Source organism: Aythya marila (assembly GCF_965140915.1).
Source record: "Aythya marila genome assembly, chromosome: 30".
Lineage (NCBI taxonomy): Eukaryota > Metazoa > Chordata > Aves > Anseriformes > Anatidae > Aythya > Aythya marila.
Window position 1 is genome coordinate 1,609,929 of NC_139071.1, and position 20,664 is coordinate 1,630,592.

Consider the following 20,664-nt stretch of genomic DNA (forward strand, 5'->3'; position numbering starts at 1 on the left):
AAAATGAAGAACTCCAGGACATGCAGCAATGGCTAAATACAAACAGTTCCTAAGCAAAGAAGCTTATAACCATGGCAGATCACCAGGACAGACCCAAGAGAGTCAGGGCATGCCTTTGTACCCAGCTCCACTTTGGTACCTACGTTAAGAGCCGCATGCACAGCTGCACGAGGTTACCAGGAAGTACAGTTTTAAATCTGTGCAACAGCACTGTGCGGATCTGATGACGTAATCCAAGCTAGTTTAAATGAACGGATATATTTAACTCAGGACTGATCAAGGTAAAATGGCTTAAAGCAAAGTTAAAGATTCCAAACTGTCTTCGGTGCTAGTTTTTAAATAACAAAGCTAAATGAATTCTGTGTTGAATGCAGACATGATCTAAAAGAGGAAATGCATGACATAATGCTGCAAAGGATTCTGAACAGGAACAACCTGATTAAGACAAACCACATCCATTTAGAGAAATCAAACGTAACGCTATGTCCATTTTTTAAACCGGCTTATTTCAAGTGCCTAGAAAAAAAAAAAAAAAAAAAAAAAAAAAAAAGAAAAAAAAAGAGGAGCTTTCCCCCACTTGCAATGGTTTTATTCAGGCTATACAGATGTTTGTACTGAAGATGGGTAGGGAAAGGACCCCTGCTCTCTTTCTCATTGGTTCTCTGGTTGCTTAGTATTTAGTTGCCTTGGAATTGCTAAAGTTAAAAAAGAGGACCGTAGCACTGTAGCCTGTAGGCGTTTGCGCAGGAGGGAAGCAGCAGAAGAACCTTGCTCTGTTTCTAAGTATATTTAGTTTTCATACAATTTTATTGCAGGAGACAGCAGGAATTTGAGATCATCAACCTCATATGGCTGCTGTTCACAGATTCTTACTGGTTCCTGCATAACATATTTGGAAATCTCATCTCTGTGTGATGTCCACTTCTGAATTTCCATCATGCACAAGTCCCTTTCTCCTTTGACAGCTGTCACGTTTGAGACCCTAGAGTACCTCAAATCTTTCTTCCCATGGCCTGTTACAAGGAAGGTCTCTCCAGCCCTTGTGAGATGGCAGAAAACAGAACACCAGTATCAGACATTTTCTTAATCCTTTAATCTCCACGCCGCATATTCATTATTGTAAAATTACAACTCTTTGCTGCCTTTACCTCTGTATCTATATAATTCAGATGCAAAACCAAGTAAAACAGCCTCATTAATGTTGCTGCATTAATTATGACTTGAAAGAAGCAGGTTTTGGTAAAAACAATGCAAATTAGAAAGCAGGAATTGCTATGTTCTGCATGTCTGAAGGGCGTGTGTGTTCCCTGTCTGGTGCCCAAGGCTCAAAGCAGATCTCTGCTGTGCACCACCTGCCCTAACGGACCGAGCCTTGCCCTGAGCCTGTACTCCCTACCCTATGCCCCCACCCTGCTCCCAGGAAGGCCAGCCTTATAAACCAGCTCTTGCCCTAATCCCCCCAGCAACTAAGCAGCCATCTCATGAGGTTCAGCTTTACCATTCAGCATCGTCTTGGGCAAATCGAGCAGCCAGAGGTGTCCATACCTGCCCCGTCTGCTGGGGAGCACCTCTGGCCACCCAGAGGGACAGCTCCAGCACAAGAAAACAAGGGCATATGCAGGCCCCCACAGCAGACTGAGAAACTATATTGTAACTACCTGGTGGATGGGTCCTCTGTCTTCCTAAAACACACCACGAGAGGGCAATCAATACATGTATACTGCAAAAGCCCAAAGGCACACCTTCAAACCATACCTACCTTCAACAAGGGTATTTGTCAAGCCGGTCATTACACTGTTGGTTCGATCCTTTCTTCCATAGGAGACATTCACCTGATCCATCGAGACCAAGAGAGACCCACCAGGTTTCTTTTTAATTTCTATTTCAGTGGTACCCTGCAAAAGTCATACATTGATTAATACAAACCCTTAGTCTTCCCAGTATTTTACACGCTGTCAGCCTAGAAATATGCCAAGTATCCCCAAGACGGAAAAAAAATCTTTGCTCCCTCTAGCCTTTCCATTTTTGTACGTTACATAAATGGTTAAAAGAAAACTCAAGCCCTTGGTTCTGCTCGTACCATTGCTTTGCAACCTGAGACAAATTAAGTATTATACTTTAAAGAATGTTTCTAATGAGCATTGCTGCAGTACAAGGTAGTTCATGCTCTGTACTACTACTCAACTAAAAGCAGACAGGCAATGACTCCTAACGAGCCCATACTGCACCCTGCTTTATAGAAGGCCCCCAAATTAATACTGTTTAGTATCTGAGCATTTGATTGCATTGACAAGAGGACGTCATACTTCTGCCAAGGAATCTGCCAGCCCCTGAAGCCCTCCCACCATGACAGTTAATTGCCTGTTGCACGCTTAAGTCCCTCCACAGATAGTTAGCAAAAAGAACTGCCAAGTAATACTTTCGCTTCCATGCATGCATCATGCAGATTACTATTCCTACGATGTTCATGCTGTGTTAAAAAGAGAATTAAATACTGAAGCAAAACATTGTGTTAACATGCTAATTGGGGAAGAAAAAAGAAGGGAGCAACTAATGCTTAACATAACTAGTTAGGGTCAATTAGGTTGCAAGAATTGAAACAATTTTAAAAAATAGCTTGGAATGTATAGGCATGGTAAGCAGGCTTTTCTCAGAAACAATTCTTTCAGGAATGTCTTGACATGGTTGCAATCTTATCCAGATTCTCAGAAGCCCCCCCCGTACACTATTTTTAAGCTTTGTTTCTCTCCTGAACTGCTGATCTATTAAAAAGGTTACTCAATACCAACTCGGTCTGCTGATCTAAAAAAGGTCACAATTAAGGAAAATTCACAACTTAATAGCAATGAAACTGTTAGAATTTAACACTTCCCTAAACATAGTTCAGAGTGCAAGACTCTGGTCTGATAAAGATCCTGCCCTGACATACGCCAAGGACCTCTGTTATTATCAGTCCTTCAATTTGGGACTCAATTCCAAGCCCTTTTTTTTTTCCCAGGAAGACAGGGGAAAGGAGGTGGGTCATTAAGTCCGAGAAGGGAAGAAAGGAGAAGTCAAAGCACAGGGATTTAAATCCACTGCAGACTTTGTCGTCTGCGGTCAGACAAACCAACTCTCATTCCATCGGGGTGGCTGGCTCACTTGGAGGGCGGCATACGGGAAAGCAGAAGAGGACAGACCGCCATGCCTACGCTAGCTACTCATTGACCTCCTTACGCTGTCATCAGGAGCTGCCTTATCTATTTTCACCTCAGGCAGAAGGCGTCCCCCAGGCATGCTGGAAGGTGGGCCGCCAATGAGGGACACCACGCCGTTACAATCCACCGTGCTGTTCCTCTTCACGTTTCGGCGGAGGTTGGGGAAAATCCGCGAGGACCGGCTGCCTTGGCTGTAGCCACTGTAGCCGCTGTAGCTGCTCCTTCGGTCACGGCCACGGATGGGGATGAAGAGGGAGTCTCTCCTGCCTTCGCTCTCCTCCACTGTGCTGTGCTCGTCATCAGCAAACTCATTTTCAGAACCTGGGTCACGAAATCGCCCTTTGTAGCTGAAGATGCTGCTCTTGCTATTGTGCCGGGAGAGAAAAGGGGAGCCTGGGATGCTGAGGAGAGACTAGGAGGAAGAAAAGAAAGAATGACAAGGGGGTGAATAGTGTGGAAACAAAGTACTTCAGTGCCCTCAAGTGCTGCTAAAGCAGTTTTGCTCCTTCTCCAAATCCAGACAAACCATTGCCACTTGGATGTCAGCTGTACTTAGAAGTCGTTCGCTCTTGGCTGGCTGAGCTACGCTGGTAAGGAAGTTTAATCTGGTAAAACACACTCATCCCAGGAACAACTTATGCCAGGGTAAGTGCAAGGGCTGTAAACTCAGGCATTAAGCGTCTTCCTGATCCAGTGCAAGTTTAAATGGGTGAGCAGATTCCTCGGAAATGTTAATCAGGATCTAAACAGAATATTATCCCGACTAAATAAATGTAAACATTAAGGAAGGAAATGAAAACTACCTGGTTCATGATGGAAAACTTCCTTCCTATCCTGTTATCAGGTAGCCTGAATGCTTTCCTTCTCATGCCATCCTCCGATTCAGACTTGAACACCTTTTCAGCATCACCCTTCTCCTCTCCTTCCGACAGCTCTTTGTCCTTCCGTTTTTTCCTCCGGTTTCGACGCTCCTTGGCACTCTTGGAACTGACTTTGGAAATCTCCGAGGAGCTCCGAGACATCCTCCCCCCACCATCATCTTCCACAGCATCCTCAGAGACTGTCCCTGCCGAAGTGACCATAGCAGCAGCCTGAAGGTGAAGGCAAGAGAATAGGAAAATAAATCAGAACTTAATTTGAATAATACTCCATTTCTGCTTTAAGAAAGAGCATGCCTTAATGCATGGAAGCACAAGAAAAAACACAATCAAACACTCACCTGTGCTTCTTCCTGCTGCTTTTTCAATTGTTCTAACATGGCCTTAAATTCTGCCTCTTTCTGCTCTGCCTCCTCCAACGTGGCCTGGTTCTGCTCTTCATAAGCCATAGCCACCACAGCCAAAATTAGGTTTACCAGATAGAATGATCCCACAAAGATCACCAAGACGAAGAAGATCATGTAGGTTTTTCCTGCTGCTCGTAAGGTCTAGAAGTAGAAAAGAATGGTGGAGGGAACACAAAAGGAAAGGGGAAAGTAATTTCTAGAGTGACACCTGATATGCAAGCTGATCTAATGTTTCTTGACCCGAATGCTTCTAAGAAAATAGAGCAGTGCTGGGTATTTAGGATCTCAGCACTTCCACTGCAAAGCACTGAGACACTGCACATTCATTAGCCCTAAACACAAAAGGTGACATCCCTCTTCTTCCCTTAAGGGAACATCCAACGGATGCAAACTGAAAAGGATGCAGAAGTACAGTGTGAAACTCAATGCCTAGCCTTCTCCAAAACAAAACAAACTGTTAAAAAAGCCATTTCAGCAAGGGGCCCAAACCACCCTCAGGTTACAAGGAAACGCTCTGCCCTCCAAAGCGCCTGAACACCTCCTGTGAGCAGAGCTGAGCTTCTGCAGCGCGCAGTCAGCTTCTTCCCGAATTAATTCACAGCTCAGCTGCGTGCATGCTGCAGACCTACAATCCCTTCTGGACTTAGAAGTGCGACACCCGCTTACAGGTAACATCCCTTTCCTTCTCAATCCCCAAGGTCTAATTCTGCAGCTGCACTTCTCTTTCAGATGCTAGGAAGTAAATACAGCTCATCACATTCTCTGCATCCCCAAATTTCCACGTTGTGTAACACCGAAGCAACGCAATTACTTACTAATTGATACAAGTTTTCCCAAAAGTCCTGAGTCATAAGGCGAAACAAAGCCAGAAAAGCCCAGCTGAAAGTGTCAAAGCTTGTGTAACCATAGTTCGGGTTCCGTCCTGCTTTCATGCACGTGTAGCCCTCTGGACATTGACTGTAAAGAAGATGGAAATGATTTCAGGGCATCAATACAGTAAAAGGGATAGGGCAAATTCATCACAGGCACGTTAACTGGGCTAACCAATTACAGACAATAGCACAAGGACAGTTTCCACTTCTGAACCTCCAGCCCCTACTTCTCCATCGATTTTTATGATTAGATTCAGAAGGAAATCATGCCACCAGAAATCATCATTAGATGGATCAGTCTCCTGGGGTGACAAGAAAAACGCCAGCTCACATCGTATCAGAGCAGCAGACAGCAACAATGGATTAATAATTAGATTAAGAAACGTGAAGCCTTTTACATTTGAAATAACACCAGAACCAACAAAGGAAGCAACAGGAAATATTCCAAAGGTTTTGTCATCATTAGCAGACATCAGTGGTAATTAGTCATCACTTTTAACAAAGCTCAACACTCACCCTGCATCTGAGCTGTTACCACAGAGCAAAGGATCAGGGGCACCAGGAATTATGTAAAAATTTGCTGAAGAAGATGAAAAAGAAAAGATTACGTGCACACACACATGGAGTTAGAGGATTTAACATACTATCGCACTACAGAAACCTTAACTAAACTCTTCTAGATCCCTTACTGGTAAATTTACCAGGAAACATAACATTCAGACCAGGGATTCACATGGGCAAAGTGACTTCCTTTTTACCATATTAAAAACCCATTTTCATTTGGAATCAAAGCAGAAAAAAAAAAAAAAAAAAGAAAAAAAGAAAGAGCATTTTGGACAAAATCCTTATTTAGCTGAAAGAGCACAGCCCATGCTTTTTAAAAAGATGAACCCAACTAGTAACACCTGAACAAGGTCAGGTTTCTAGAAATGGAAATATATCCAAGCAAGGGGTTTTTATTGTGAAAAGCCGCGCACACCACGCATCAGAAATCCCAATCAGCAGCATTAAATCAAATAAGAAGGTTTTAGGGAGCAGCACTGCAGAAATACCTACACATATTGTTGGTGTATTCCTCCCAGTCAAAGCCCCTAGAGCCGTTATCCAGGAACGTCTCATTCACATTAATTGGCCATATCACACACTTGTTCCTCAAATTGCCCATAAACAGCTGCAACCCGATCAGAGCAAAGACACTGAGACAAAATACTGTCAAGATCATTACATCTGACAGCTTCTTCACAGACTGAATTAGGGCACCCACAATGGTCTTCAAGCCTGCGGAGAAGAAAACAAGACTAGAAATCACTCCTGCAGAACAAAAAAGGCATTGAAAATTCAAATACGTACAGTACCTTACACCTATGTGAGGGTAAAGGATGTTGCTTTTATAGGGCCGGGTTCCTGGAACCCAACACAGGTTCTGGAGTCCCTGGAGGTTTTCCCACAGCACCACGAGAGCAATGGGTGACCCCATCCCAACGCCAGCCGTGGGTTCACCACTCAGGTCAAAAAACCAAAGCCCCAAGCTCATCCCTGAGAACATCCCAGTTTTGCACGAGAGGATGCGAAGCGTACTCGGGAGGCATTGCAACGGAGGCTGGGTTTGTCCAAAAAATGTGAATTAAGGTGCGCTGCTACAAACCCTCCATGGCCACACCTTCAGCCTGCCTTATTGGCACAAACTGACGACTTACAGAGATCAGATGCCTTTCAAACTGCCTACATTCGAATTTTCTCCTGCCTAACTAAGCCGCCTCAGCATTTCTCTGCTTGCAGGAGTTGAACCTGTCACTGGGAGCAGGGTTTTGTCGCAGCCAGGCGGGCAGGGTTTCATTCAGTGCTGGCTCCTGGAGTTCCCCCAAAGCTCTCGGGGTCGTTCATTGGCAAGGCTCAATACCAAAAGCAAGCACAGGATAAGATGACCCAATCCTGCTGGTTTTCCAAACCATCTGGTCTGGGGAACCATCCCTGAGCCTGGACACATTACTGAGCAGCGTAACCCTTTTGGGATTTAAACGAGGAAGATTTGGGGATGCAGGAACACTACAGCCCTTTGCTTGGCAGCTCCGATGTCGAGGAGGATCAGCTAAGGATGCTGGAGGAAGGAGTTAAAGGAATAACCTTTTCCTTTATACAAAGCTTGGGAACAATCCCCTCCTTCCCTTCCCTTGGCAATTCCCAGATAATCATCCACCTCACCGTACACCTACCTGCCTCTCTGCACAAATTCATTTCGGGCTTCAGCAAATACAGTAAAAAGGTTTCCACCGCCTTCACTTAAGGCAAAGAGCAAAGCCATATTTTCAGCAAGATAAATTCAGTAAAATGAGGTCAAAATACAATTCTGACAACAGCTCCTTTAGACAAAACCCAAATTCTCATTTCTACGAGACAGGCCAATTAGTTCCCTGATGGAGTTAAGTTTACTAAAACCTAAAGATTCTCTCTGATGCCTGAATTCAACTCAGCAGCACATACTCATGAAACCAATCCCTGAATTTATTTTGAGCTCTGCTATTAGTTCTTGCATTAAAAATAATAAAAAAATAAAAAATAAAAAAAGGAACACCTCCCATCAAAGTCTGCTGGAAATCCAGAACAGGGAGATCTGGCAGGAGACACCGCCACAGATCAGGCGCTATTTTTTCTTTTTTCTTTTTATTATTTTAATTAGTTCCTCCCATCCTTGTCTTCACAGTAAGAAAAGGCATTTCAATGAGCCGTCGTGTCTTCTGCTTTATACTTCTCTTACTCGAATCTACTCCAAATTTTACTGATTTTTATATTCCCAAAGCGTCCATCCTCTGCATGGCCTCGTACCTTTGCTCTGCCCTCACCTACCAGTGCTTTCAGGTCTGTATCGCTGCTATTAGCCAAGGTTGCACTGCTGGGGACGTTTCCTTTCTGGAGTATTTAAAGATCCAAAGAACACAAGTGGTTTTAGGTTCAAGCAAGTATTCCAGTCTTGAAACGCTGCTCTGGATAGCATCAAACTGCCCAAACAGCCTGCTGAACAACTGACTGCTTCAAGGACCCAGTACGGAATTTTAAAAATGTAATAAAATTAAGGGGAAAAAAATGGAAAAACCCCACAGAGCCAGGAACACAGGGCTTAATCAGATCCACTTCTCTGTCCAAGGCCACCCAAGCACGCTGCAATAAACCTCGGACAAGAAACCCTTCCATACCACCAGGGTTTGATCCGTATCAGAACAGAAAGATTCAAAAATATGTAAGTAAAAAGGAATTATTAGGGAGGAATACTTATTAAAAACACCTCGTTTCCTTCAGAACACTTAGATCACTGCCCAAGCCCGGCTCAAACACGAAGCAGGCTTTTTGCTGTTAGGCCTGGCAGACAAATACCCATCACAGCACTCGTTCGCATGCTCATCTCCATCGCTCCGATACGCCCCGCTCTGCACATGCAGCCATTCACACCGGCATTTGTGCCTTTGGTTGGTGTGCCGCTCCCCCACAGGCACAAAAAGGGATCGTGGCTTGGAACAGAGAGGATAAATCGGCAGCAGGAGAGCTCCCCGGCTGCTCCCAGGACGAAACAGCCTCGAAACTGCCAGCTGAAGCAATCGCCTTCACCTACGGCAAAACCCAGGGACACGATTCCACGTGGGATGCGGCACGGGCTGACACCGATGGCACCAGAATTCAATTGCCAACAAGGTGAGTGCCAATAAAAGCTGTCTTTGGGCCCCCATGGGTTAATACGAACTGTCAAGCCATAAGGTGAAAGCGATATTTTTGCTATTTCGGTGCCGGGGTGCCACACAGACCCTCCACCTGCACACATTTGATCTGGAGTCCCATGATGTTCTAGTAGTATTTCCTACTTTTATCTTGTCTAAGAAACACACTGAGGACGATTCCAATTATTGGCAGAAGACACAGTTAGCGCTTGTCATAACAATCAGATTATTTTCTCATTAGCTCAGCACAGCGTTAACATTCCCATTCCTTCGCACACACTGAAGCAGAAGGGGAGCCCCTTTAGATTTTCTAAGAATATTCAAAAAATCACTTCTCCTCTTGGACTAGATAAGCCTAATTTCATATTAAACAACCCGAAAGGTTAATTGCACAAACGCTTTACATTCCTCGTATCGTTAGGCATAAAAGCAAGCAGGGAACGTGGTTGTACTCTACCTACGTGCTGCAGAACCACAACTGGGGCAACCCCATCCCAGCACCCAGCTCATACACACAACCACAGTTCTGCTGCTTGCAGTTTTAGCCACGGATTAATTCAGCACATCCAACACTCAGACAGGATCTGAGATCAGACCTGAGCTGGGTGCAGCAAATCGTCCTCTTAGTGAAAAGCGTGGCTGCACTGAGCTAAGAAGAAGGGCCCAGGTCCCCCCAGCCCTTGTTGTCTTTTGAAATAAAAGGAAAATTCCATTAGTTTCGAGTAGGATGGAGGGAATGATACAAAACTGTTCTGCTCCTTTCCATAGGAAGACAAGGCATGCCGCTGCACATTTAGTAACCAGCTCATTAAAGTTGCATCATCTTCACTCTCCTCTGATTATGAAAGCAAAACACATACAAAACTTATTTTAACATCGATGCTTTTCTTCGAGCAAGACAGTCAATACCTGCAGCAGGCTGATAGAATCGCAGCCACGCTTCAGACCCATCTAGTGCACTGCTAACAGCAATTACCAAAATACCTTTAGCTCTTTGTGTGTGCACTGCCAGACATTAAGGAAGGTAAGAACATTATTCTAGCATTCTCTCATTCGGTGCAAGAGAAGCAGGTGCCACTTAAGAGCATCATGCACAACAGCCATGGACATCTGATGGGTTTAGCAGTCTGGAATGGGGACACAAGTGATGGGCCCCTACAATTCTGCAGGTCATTTTCTGGCAAAGATATATGAAAATGCATCCTGAGAAAGCAAAGAACCATTATCAGTTAATGCATTAGGAAACAGAATGCATAGAAACAGAAGGGCAAAACTTATCAAGTGATTGTTTAGGGTGCCTACTGTGAGACAGTTCAAGCACCTAGGAAAGCTGGGATATTACAGGTGCTTCAGTGCCTGCAAGAACTGAGTCCTAAGCTTGACTTTAAAATGAGGGACACTTCCCAGAAACCATCTGCACAAGAACCTGCAAAGCCCCGAGCACCTCCTGTACAAGAATTGAGGACTCTCTCACTTCTACTCATACTCTCAGTCCATGATGCCTCCGTGGTCTCTTACAGCAAAGGGTCTGTGCTCACCCTCTGACACTCGGGCTGGGTTGGAGCCCAGAAGAAGCCGTGTAAGTGCCAGTCCTGCCAAGTCCACGTCAAATGGGCAAGTCTGTGAATTAGGACTTCTGGCTCAGACAGCAGTTTGAGCCATGTATGATCGCATGAAGAGCTGGCAGCCAGTTCTGTTACAACATACATGTACATAAAAGCTGGTAACACCAACACTCGGGTTAGCTTCTTGTCCCAAAACAGCACAGCAACCCTTGCTGCAGTCAGGGCTACAAGCTTATTGCTATTCTGTGTAAAACAACCTGCCCCAGGTCCCACCTGACTGCCAGTACCTGGAGTAGCCTCACGCAGGAGGGTTTAATCTTGCTCGGGTTTTGCTTGCTTGCTTCACAAACTTATTCCTAAACCAACCCTAGAAAGGCTGTTGTTAATGGGATGAGTCGCTCAGTGAGGAACTGTTCAGCTTGAGGACGAAGGGAGCGCCCAATTCTTTACTCATTTTGAACTTTTGGTCTGGCTTTCATTTCAGAGATTGGACAGCCACGTATGCACACAGGGATAAAGACGTATGGAACAGCAGACTGCTCGTCCAATAATGAAGCCTTAATTTCAAACCATTCCGTTTATACAGACTGCAAAGCCCATCAAAAATTTCCCAGTGCCATTTCTGAGAAATAAGCAATGCAGGACGAGGGGGGAGATATCGAAGAGAGATAAATGCAAGACCAGCCTTTAATGCTTAATGGTTCTCACCTGGAATAACAGAGATAGTTTTCAAAGCTCGGAGAACTCTGAAAGTTCTCAATGCTGAGACATTCCCAAGGTCCACAAACTCTGTGACATATCTGCAATGAGGGAGGTCACACACAAAAAACACAATGACAATACACACACCAAAAAAAAACAACAACTACAGACAAAGCAATACATCACTCACAGGGGCCTGTACCCAACAGCTAACACCAACCGGAGGCCGCCTTACCTGGAATTACAGAAATAGTTTTCAAAGCTCTCAGAACCCTGAAAGTGCGCAGAGCTGAAACATTGCCTAGGTTTACAAACTCTGTTATATACCTGCAGAATTAAACCAGAGTTAATGGCACCATTGGGGTCACCTTCCTTTTCATACAGCTGTCTGTTTGTAGGAAACAGTTTGTAATTTACAAACGCTTTAGAATCCGCATTTAAAAGAGAGAGAGAGAGAAGATTTCAAAGCCCAAACACAGTTTAAGTCTCTCCGCACTTGTCCAGGTACACGGTTAGACACTTGCATTTTTGCCTATGCAGGGCATGAACATTTAAGGCTAACTACAGAAGAAGGTAAATGTAAAACTGTCCAACATGCCCGGAGTCCTGGTGACATCACCTCTGTTCAATGGTTTCAGGTATATTCGCTTCTCTTTGCTTCATAGTTTTTAATAAAGCATCGCCACCCTTCGCTTTGCTTAGCAGCCTTCATTTTAATCCGTTACGCTTTACCACCTGTTTGTGAGCCACAGGTAGCTCTGATTATCCCCGTTTTACAGAGGGATAAACCTGAGATACACAGGGGGTAAGAGGCTTAGTGCAAGGTTAACAGAGTTCGACTGAGCACAACTCAGAAGAGAATATTTCCTCTGTGCTGTCTGGCGAGAAGCAGGGTACAAAAATGTAAAGCAATGCACGATATTCAAAGTTCCTCCTGGTACAGGAAGGCCACCACAAGAGCTTCCAAAAAACTTGGACTCTATTAATGGGATTTAAACAACACAGGTTTGCTCTAGCCCTTGGCACGAAAAAGAATTTGATTTGATGTTTCTAGGGCCAAACTCTCCTACAGCGAAGCGACCTCAGTGGAAATAAAGGGATTATATAGTTAGATCAGCTAGAGTTTTAGCAGATTTATTTCGTATCGATGTGGTGGGCCTTCTAAACCTGTTACTTGTTTCAGAAAGGGAGTAACCAATTCACAGCAAATTCAACCCATGTGTAGGGAGCCTGACCCACAAAAGCACGTTTACTCTGGGCTCAGCAGATCCAAAATGGAAACTACGATGTCAAGGAGCTGTGGGCTCTTTGCCTTTTGTGTCCAACATCCAACTTGTTGCATGTAACTGAAATGCACACCTAAACGGGCAAACACTCGGGAAAATCAGCAACCTAGGCTGCAGAATGCAGCCAAAGCAGGGCTGTGGCATTTTATATGGCTAAAGCTTTTTACTCTCATCAAATTCAAGTGCTCGGAACCCTTGAAAACCGAGCTCCTGAGCCTTCCTCCACGGTCTTTGAGTCTTCATTGGCCATCACTGACTGCAGGAGCCCAAACGTGCACACGTGTAATTTTTTCAAAGCATGTAAAAGGGAAAAAAAAAAGTCTTCCACCAGCCACTGCGATTGCTGGTGCCATACACCTGGTTCTCAGCAGCAGTACTACGACTGATCGAGCAGCAAGGCAGGGCACTAAGGACCAAGCCCTGCCACCAGAGGTCTGGTGCGCATCTCCAGGTTCAGCTGGGAGCTCAGGCATCCACGGGGACTCCTCGTTCTCAGCCCAACGTAAGCTGATCCAGCACAAGAGAAAAGAACGAGGAAGCAAAATAAAGTGTCTCCTTCTCTGACACCGCTTCTTCATTAGAAATTGTTCAACCTGCAAGTTGCAGCCCAAGAAATTTTAACATGCAAGCCCACGGAGGGAAGGGGTGGTAGAGACTGGAATTCAGAGATGGTCGGCTCCTAATCCTGTGCTCAACAGATTCAGCTGCTGCTCTGGCACGTGAGCTGATCTAGAACGTTAGACCCTATTATAAAATCTTTTATTAACAAAGGCAGGTTTTAGAAAATTGTGTTGTTTTTTTTTTTCTTTTTTGCAGCAGCACTGCTGTTAAATCCACAGAGTTGTGTTTTAGATCTGCCTCTGTGTCAGGCTTTCTATTGAAAAATCAATCTGGGGATTCACTTAAGCTTTCCTGGGTTTATTTTTTCCTTACACACCCACCCTCTTCCTACGGTCTCATCCCCTCCCGTATGCCACAAATACCTGAAATAATCTGAAAATGCAACTTACGCCATCATGATCACACTGAAATCTAGCCAGTTCCATGGATCACGTAGGAAAGTAAAGCCATCTATACAGAAACCTCTTGCAATAATTTTCACAAGTGATTCAAATGTATAAATACCAGTGAATGTATACCTGTTAAAAGGAATAAAGAGAGCCGCACTAAGAAGTTTGTAGAAATGTAAAGCCAGTCATGAAAACAGATGAATTGCAAGCACTTTTGTCTAAACAAAGTGGATATAAAAGAGTTCATGCTAGCTTAAATACGAGTAAGAGCAGATTTCTGAAAAGCAGCATTCCATACGATTCTTAAAAATAGAAGAAGTATTACTTACTCCACATTCTTCGACCATTCAGGCGGGTTACTAAAAGTCATGAATACACAGTTGGTCAAAATAGTGCACATAATGATCATGCTAAATACTGTGGAACAAAGTCAAGGATCAAAGGCACACTAGCGTGGCTCTTTACATCAGCTTACAGCTCCCTGAAGACCCCTGCACTACACCAGCACTCAACAACTCCCGGTCTGTTCTTGGTGTGCTGTACATAAGAGCCAAATGCTTCCTGCAGCCATGGGAGATAAGAACAGGGGCAACTCTATACAAATAGTATTTTTGCATCACCATTCGCTTTATTTTCTATTTTTTTTGTATGCGTTAGTAATTCAGAAACCACACGGCTTAATAAAAATGCCTTCCCAAACAACTCCATCTACGCAGCATCATTAAAATGTGTGCTCTGCTAACACATCCAACAGGGAAGCAGCACTGCAATCCACGGACACCTAGGGTTTAGTTTGGAGAAAATCTTACAAATCTTTGCAAGGTGTACTGGAAAGGAAGCATGTACTTTCCGTGCACACAGCACGGATCAATTTGTACTTCTGAGACATGGGATTTTATCTGCTGTTTCTGATTCCCTGCTGGAAGAGGCAGGTTTACATACCTTGTACCACCTGCCAGCTGCTGTAGTCTCCCAGTTCGCTTTCTCACTGTTGCATATCCAGTCATTTGCAGGAGCAAATATGATTAAAATTACAAACTTTTTTTTTTTTTTTTTTTTTTTTGTCTTTAAGACAACAGGTTTTCAGACCATTCTGTTAGAAGAAAGAGGAAGGAGGAGTGGCTAGGAATAAAATCTCTGACTCCTCAAATATAAATACAGAGAGCTGTTACTCCTTGTCCCTCTGTATTGACATTCAGCTGGGGCAAACTGGCTCATCATCTTCTCAACGTCCACTGATACCATTCATCAGCACAATTTTGTACACTCAAACTGAGATTTCTCACGTGTGGTCAGCATGTTGACCAAGAAGTACCTTCTCCTAAACTCCCTGCTCCCTCTGTGTGTTTGGGACATGTTTGCAGGTACAAGGTGCTGGATGAAGCCATTTGAGGAGCACTGTGGGGCCAGCCCAGTTTTGGAATTGGAAGTTCGAGTGGATTTTAACTACTGAATTATTAGCAGAATGGTGAAATTCAGGGTCAGATCCAAAGCTCTTTGACTTTGAAAACGATTTAAGCAGACTCAAATGGCTCTTAAAACAAGGCCCCAGATCCCCTGCCAGAATCTGTCCCAACACGACACATCTGCACCTCGCAGCCACATCCCAGAACATCCAGAGGGGAGGGAAATCCACGAGAGGCAACACCAGCCAAAAAACACTCCCAGCCTCAGCACCCAAGTCGAGTTTGAAGTATTAGAAGACGGAAAAGCTTTTCCTTCCTGAGATGCAAGAAGTTAGTACTGAGAAGTCCCTGAAACAACAAATGAACGTGCTTCGGTAAGATCTGTTTTAGGGTCACAAACAAATGGGGCCAACCAGCTCGTCCAACTCACTGCTTTGATCCTCCTCTCTTAATACCACTTGCAGGTGATGGTTCAATACTTCCAATACTTATCAGTGTCTGCGTATCGATGGAGGAGTGGACACAGATGGGTACAGATTAGCAAGGAATATAAATTAAACATTTACTTGAGCGGATATGTCTAAACGGCCATGCTTTTTTATTCAACACAAATCCAGCTTCACCAGGCACAGAACCGTAATTCATAAATAAAGTCTGAATTGAGCAATAGGACAACAGGTAAGAGATTTTCCAAGCAAGAAAGACCAAAAGAACTCAGCAGTAAAAAGGATATGAATGTATCAAAATTTTAATAGCTATTCTTCTAAACAGATTAAAAGGACTTAAAATGTACAAGGCAGGTGTGGCACTAAATCGGAAGAGTGTTTTCCCTCTGTTTAGTACTACAAAGGTCTGTAGAGAAAGAAAGAAAGAGAGAAAAAGAAAGAAAGAGAGAGAAAGAGTTAATGCATGAAAATCAAAGCGTCAACAGTTTTAAGGAAAAGCCCAACAACTTCCATGGTAAAAAGAAAATAAAAATAAAATCAATTTTCTGCTTTTTTAAGTGATAATCTCCTTTACGAAGTTCCCACTAGGGAAAAACATACCTACCAGTACCTCAAGAATAATCCTACTGCAAAGCACCCGTTTTACTAGCCACAACGGAGCCCAAGCAAAACCTCCCAAGTAAGAGCTTGTTTTTCTATCACACGGGGCAGAAGCAGCGCTCGCCCTGGCTGAGAGGCAAGAACCGAGGCCCAAGACCTCTGCAGATCACAAACTGAGGGGCAGGAGCAGCAGCTTGAAGCCAGCCTCCAGCCCCGTGCACACCACCATCCTCACGGCGTGGTGCTGGGGCTGCCTGTGCCTCTGTCCCACGCCTTGCTAGCTGCTACGCCAGGACCCCGGTTTTAGGGGACACCCCACCTGCAAAAAGAGATGGACAGGTAAGCAGAAGGACAGGCAATGGCTGAGGCCCACCCCAGCAGACCCGAGGAGGCAGCTAGCCTTCGTATCCAGCGTTCCCACTCGCTGGCACCTCGGAACATATTCCCCCAAACTCCAGTCACAGTCATGTGCTCTCCTTGCCTTTAATTAGCGAGTTTAGGTTCACTCCTGTACGCGGAGCCCGCGGCATGAATCACGTCAACATGTGGCAGGATAGAGCTCGGCTCCCCACCACCCTTAAAATACAGCCCCGCTGCTTTCTCTCCCCACGAGCTGAGCGTGCGGCTCCCAAAGCACGGGGAGAATCACACGCAGCCATCTGGAAATGCAAAATTAGAACCCTGGTCGCTCGATCCCGGCACACTCCTCGCACCCACCACTCCACTTGAAGGGAAAAAAAAATTAAAAAACAGGCGTTTATGTGCACTGAAAAGCTCAAGTCTTTTTCCCGGCAACCATTTTCCCCGTTTCCCTGCTCCCTCCAGGACGGGGTGGATGAGATGGGGGATTACGGGTGGCTGGGAATAGGGGCGCAGAGCGCAGCGAGCTCGCTGCAAGCTGCCTCCCCGGCAGCAGCCCACCGCCTGGCACAGCCCCGAGAGTCCAACACGGGGGAATCCACCAGGGCTTTCTGCCAACGCAGTCGCTGTGCTTCCCCAGGAGGCTTCGCTCTTCGGAAATTTGTCATTTCCCTCCTAGCAAGCGCAACCAGGCGTCTTCGCTCGTTTGGCTAAATTAGACCGGTGAGCAGTAAATTACTTGAAAAAGGAAATCAAAATCAGATTGTGGTTCAGCGCTGAGTGAGAAATATTAGTTAGCATGACCACTAATGCGTCTCCCAACAAAGAGCACTTTAAAGGCAACCTTGGAGAGCTCTTAAATTGCAGCATCAAGAATTAATGAACAGATTACCTTGATGTGCAGGAGTATTACAAAAGGCCCTAAGTTTCCCAAAGTTGCCGGTTACAGAGTGCTCACAGGCTGCTGGCTTTAAGACCCCAGCACAACAAACTTTCAAATTCCCCTCCCATTCCTTTTTAAACCTCCTCTCATGCCCACAAAGGCTGCAGAAGGGGTTTCTCCCTGCGACTGGGGTATTCAAAGGCTTGTGTCCTTAGCCCGGCACAGCTCTCAGCGCTCTGATGTCCTTCAGGCAATGAAATCTCCAGCGTGGCTGTGCAGAAAATTACACGAGCACTAGGTGGTGAGCTGGATGATGGCAGAAATCCTTCTCTGGGAGGTGGCTAAGGTCCATTCCCATTTCGACACGGGGAAATCGCGGCGTTGGAGTGCTCCAACTTGCCCAGACTCAACTCAGCAAGGCAGAAGCAAAACCTCTCCTCACCTGCAGACACAGACACACGCTGCACCAGAGATGTAAGCCAACCCCAAGACTTCAGACCCGTGCTAGAAGAGCAAGCCAGGCTTGCAGAGCAGGCGAAATGGACGTAAACCGCTCCGCACCGAGGGGCAGGCGCCGCGAGCCTTGGCACGCTGCCGTGGTTGCATGGAAACAGCCATTTCCAAAAGCCATCCCCCAAGGATGGAGCCCAAAATTTGGCACTCCCTGGTGGCAACACAAGCTGCTTGGTCCAACCATGAGGGCAACAGCCTGCAACACGTCAACACCTCGTTCTGCTCGCCAGCTCAGTCCATCAGCTGTTACCTGACCTCGCACGCTGCAATTCTTTGTTTCCTCTTCCACACTCTTCCCAGCCTTCTCTTCTTGCACCGTGCTGCTTGTGGAACTTGCTGCTTTCTGTAAAGCCTGTCAGTAACACAAGTGCTGTACATTCCTGTCTTTTCACTGATTATCGCAGTTCCAAGACCCACTGCTACGGTTCCCCAGTGCATCTTCTAAAATCCTGGGTAAATCTCCGCTTGGCCTTCTTAATAGAAAGAAGGGCACAAAAGCCAAAAAGCGTTTGGCAATTTAAAATCTTCATTCTTCTTTCTGCTGCTGACATATTAAAACTCAATTTCAAAATGGCTGCATGCTCTTAAAATGCTTGCTGGTTCGGGTCCAAGAACATCCTTAAGCCCTTTTAAGATCTGCTGAGGCAAAGCTTAAAAACTCCGAGAAAGGCGATACCTGGAAAAAGGCATTCTGCAGTCTTCTTGTAAGAGACGAAGCCTGGCTGAACTTTCAAAGTCTCCGTTTTTTGTTTCAGAGGCATAAAAAGGCTCCGTCCACTTAAGTTTTCTTAACGTTGTCTGGGAATCTAGGCTTTAAAAACCCTTTGAACGCTTCTCATATAAAAGAAGTAATATTGCAAAAAGATAATCAAGATTTTTTCTAAATCAATTTGCAAAACGGTGCATGAAAGAAGCTATGCTGGAGAGCACGACGGAATTGATCAAGGGAGGGCAAAGAGAATTCCAGTTATATGGAGATTTAAGCTAATCTGGCTTCATGCAGGTTTTACATTAAGCATTTCTGTAATGGCTGAAAAGTGAGGAGGAGTGGGCAGAAGATTTAAGAAGAAAACAGCTTTATGAACAGCACATGAACATATGGAAGCACATTCCTACAGTGGTAACATGATGACTGCCTTACTGCCAGTGCTAAGCAAAAGAGAGCAGAGATGTTCTGCTGACACCCCGAGCACTCTGCTTGAACACAGCTAATTTCAAGAGGAATTTACAGGGGATTCTGGCACCCTGTAAGCTGAAGAAGCATCCACAGGATTTAATATATCAACACAAAATATTTTGCACATCTCTTCTGGCTCAAAAAGTGTACGTTCTAATACAGAAAACATTTTTCTACCCCCACCCTCCAAAAAGGAGGAAAAATTATCCTTTGTTAATAAATTATTTTTTGCCACCAAAAAGCTCACGGAGGGAAAAAATTATCTGCCACATTCTGCTCTCGCTTTAATCTCTTGGTTGAACTCCAAAATAGAAAAAGGCCAGGTTGGATGAGGCCCTGGTGGGTGGTTTCCTTGCCCATGGCAGTGGGTTGGACCTGGATGGTCTTTAAGATCCCTTCCAACTTGAGCCATTCTCTGATCCCACAAAGCGCTCCCTTTCCTTTGCCTGTTCCTTCTGAGCCTGCTGGAGAGATGGAGTGGAAGAAAAACCTCCATTAAACACTAAATCCTGGCAAAGGCTTTTGCTTTAGGAAATAAAAGGCTGACTTTTGAGGTGGCCCCAGTCTTTTGCTTTTTCCCTCTGTTTCTTCACCAAAACGTGCATGGAGCTCAGCGCCAGCCTCCCGACCTCGCAGAGCCATAACCTTGCCATAGAGGAGTCCTGAGCAAAAGCTCCTTGAAGCACACGCCAGAGACAAGCACACCTCTCCCACGTTCCCCATCCCTGTAATTTTCCCAGTTCCACACCCTCAAGGTGACATTCCGGGCTGGAGGGCCCGTTTCCAAACGATGCATGTGACTTGACGAAGTTGCAAGTCACTCTATTGGCACATACACACGAGCACGATCCTCAGGTGCCCATCTGCAAGCTATAGGTGACCTCAGACAGTCCCACTCCAGCCTCTGATGTCCAGCGAGGCACAGACTTTTCAACAAACTTGGGGCTGATTTCTCCACTGGAAACAACCCGCCTAAGATTATGCGTGGTCCCAGAAAAAGCACGGACCTTCTCCTGCCTCCTAAATGGAGCAATCACAGGAGCATTTGAACCTTCACCTCACTCTGCAGCGAGCACGGAAGATCCAGATGAAGTGAAATGGATGGCAGCTGCTTGAGGAAAGCGGCCACAGCCTGGCAAAAGTCACATTCGATGGGTAGGAACAGGGCGAGGAGCAGTTTAGTAGGACTGACAGCCCAAGCCATAATTGGAAAAGAAGGAAAGAGAGGCTTAAAAATGGAGACATTAAAAAAATTTTGAATAAGCCTGTGGAAATAGAAGAGGATGATGATCCTTACCTCTTGCATAAGCAGACACTGGAGGATGTTCAGCTCTGTGGCACATGTTCACGTGGGGAATTTTCCCGTTTCTCCCCATTCTGCTCAGCGCCTGCCACAGGCTCAGACAAACCCAGCACCAGGTCTCAAGAGCACGAGCAAAATGATGCAATTAAGTGATCAGCAACTTTCTAGGGCAGAAAGCGTTTGATCTGACTGGGCAATAGGGAAATACGCTTACAAATTCTGACTCGCCGCCTGCCTAGGCTTTGAGGCAATCAGCTGCTTTGCTTTCATCGCTGAGGATGCTCACCGAGGTGTGTCCTCTGAATCTTTGTACATGTCAACAAGGAAGTCCATGTGCGAGGATTTGGTTTTT

The 20,664-nt window shown here is 45.3% G+C and overlaps 1 protein-coding gene across 5 annotated transcripts in view; it reads right to left on the reverse strand.

Annotated features, from left to right (window-relative positions):
* SCN8A (sodium voltage-gated channel alpha subunit 8) overlaps positions 1-20,664 on the reverse strand; it is a 55,961-nt gene that overhangs the window by 23,508 nt on the left and 11,789 nt on the right. For 2 of the 5 annotated variants that reach the window (XM_082781232.1, XM_082781231.1), the window contains exons 2-10: positions 13,625-13,753; positions 11,335-11,426; positions 6,411-6,632; positions 5,871-5,934; positions 5,298-5,439; positions 4,417-4,623; positions 4,001-4,288; positions 3,250-3,609; positions 1,760-1,895 (exon numbers count right to left, since the gene is read on the reverse strand). In XM_082781232.1, the coding sequence (XP_082637358.1) occupies positions 1,760-1,895; positions 3,250-3,609; positions 4,001-4,288; positions 4,417-4,623; positions 5,298-5,439; positions 5,871-5,934; positions 6,411-6,632; positions 11,335-11,426; positions 13,625-13,632 (1,519 nt within the window). In that variant the 5' untranslated portion in view covers positions 13,633-13,753. Of the gene's footprint in view, positions 1-1,759; positions 1,896-3,249; positions 3,610-4,000; positions 4,289-4,416; positions 4,624-5,297; positions 5,440-5,870; positions 5,935-6,410; positions 6,633-11,334; positions 11,427-13,624; positions 13,754-13,953; positions 14,042-15,761; positions 15,883-20,664 lie in introns of those variants that run through there. The other 3 variants (XM_082781235.1, XM_082781233.1, XM_082781234.1) reach the window with 3 other exon arrangements.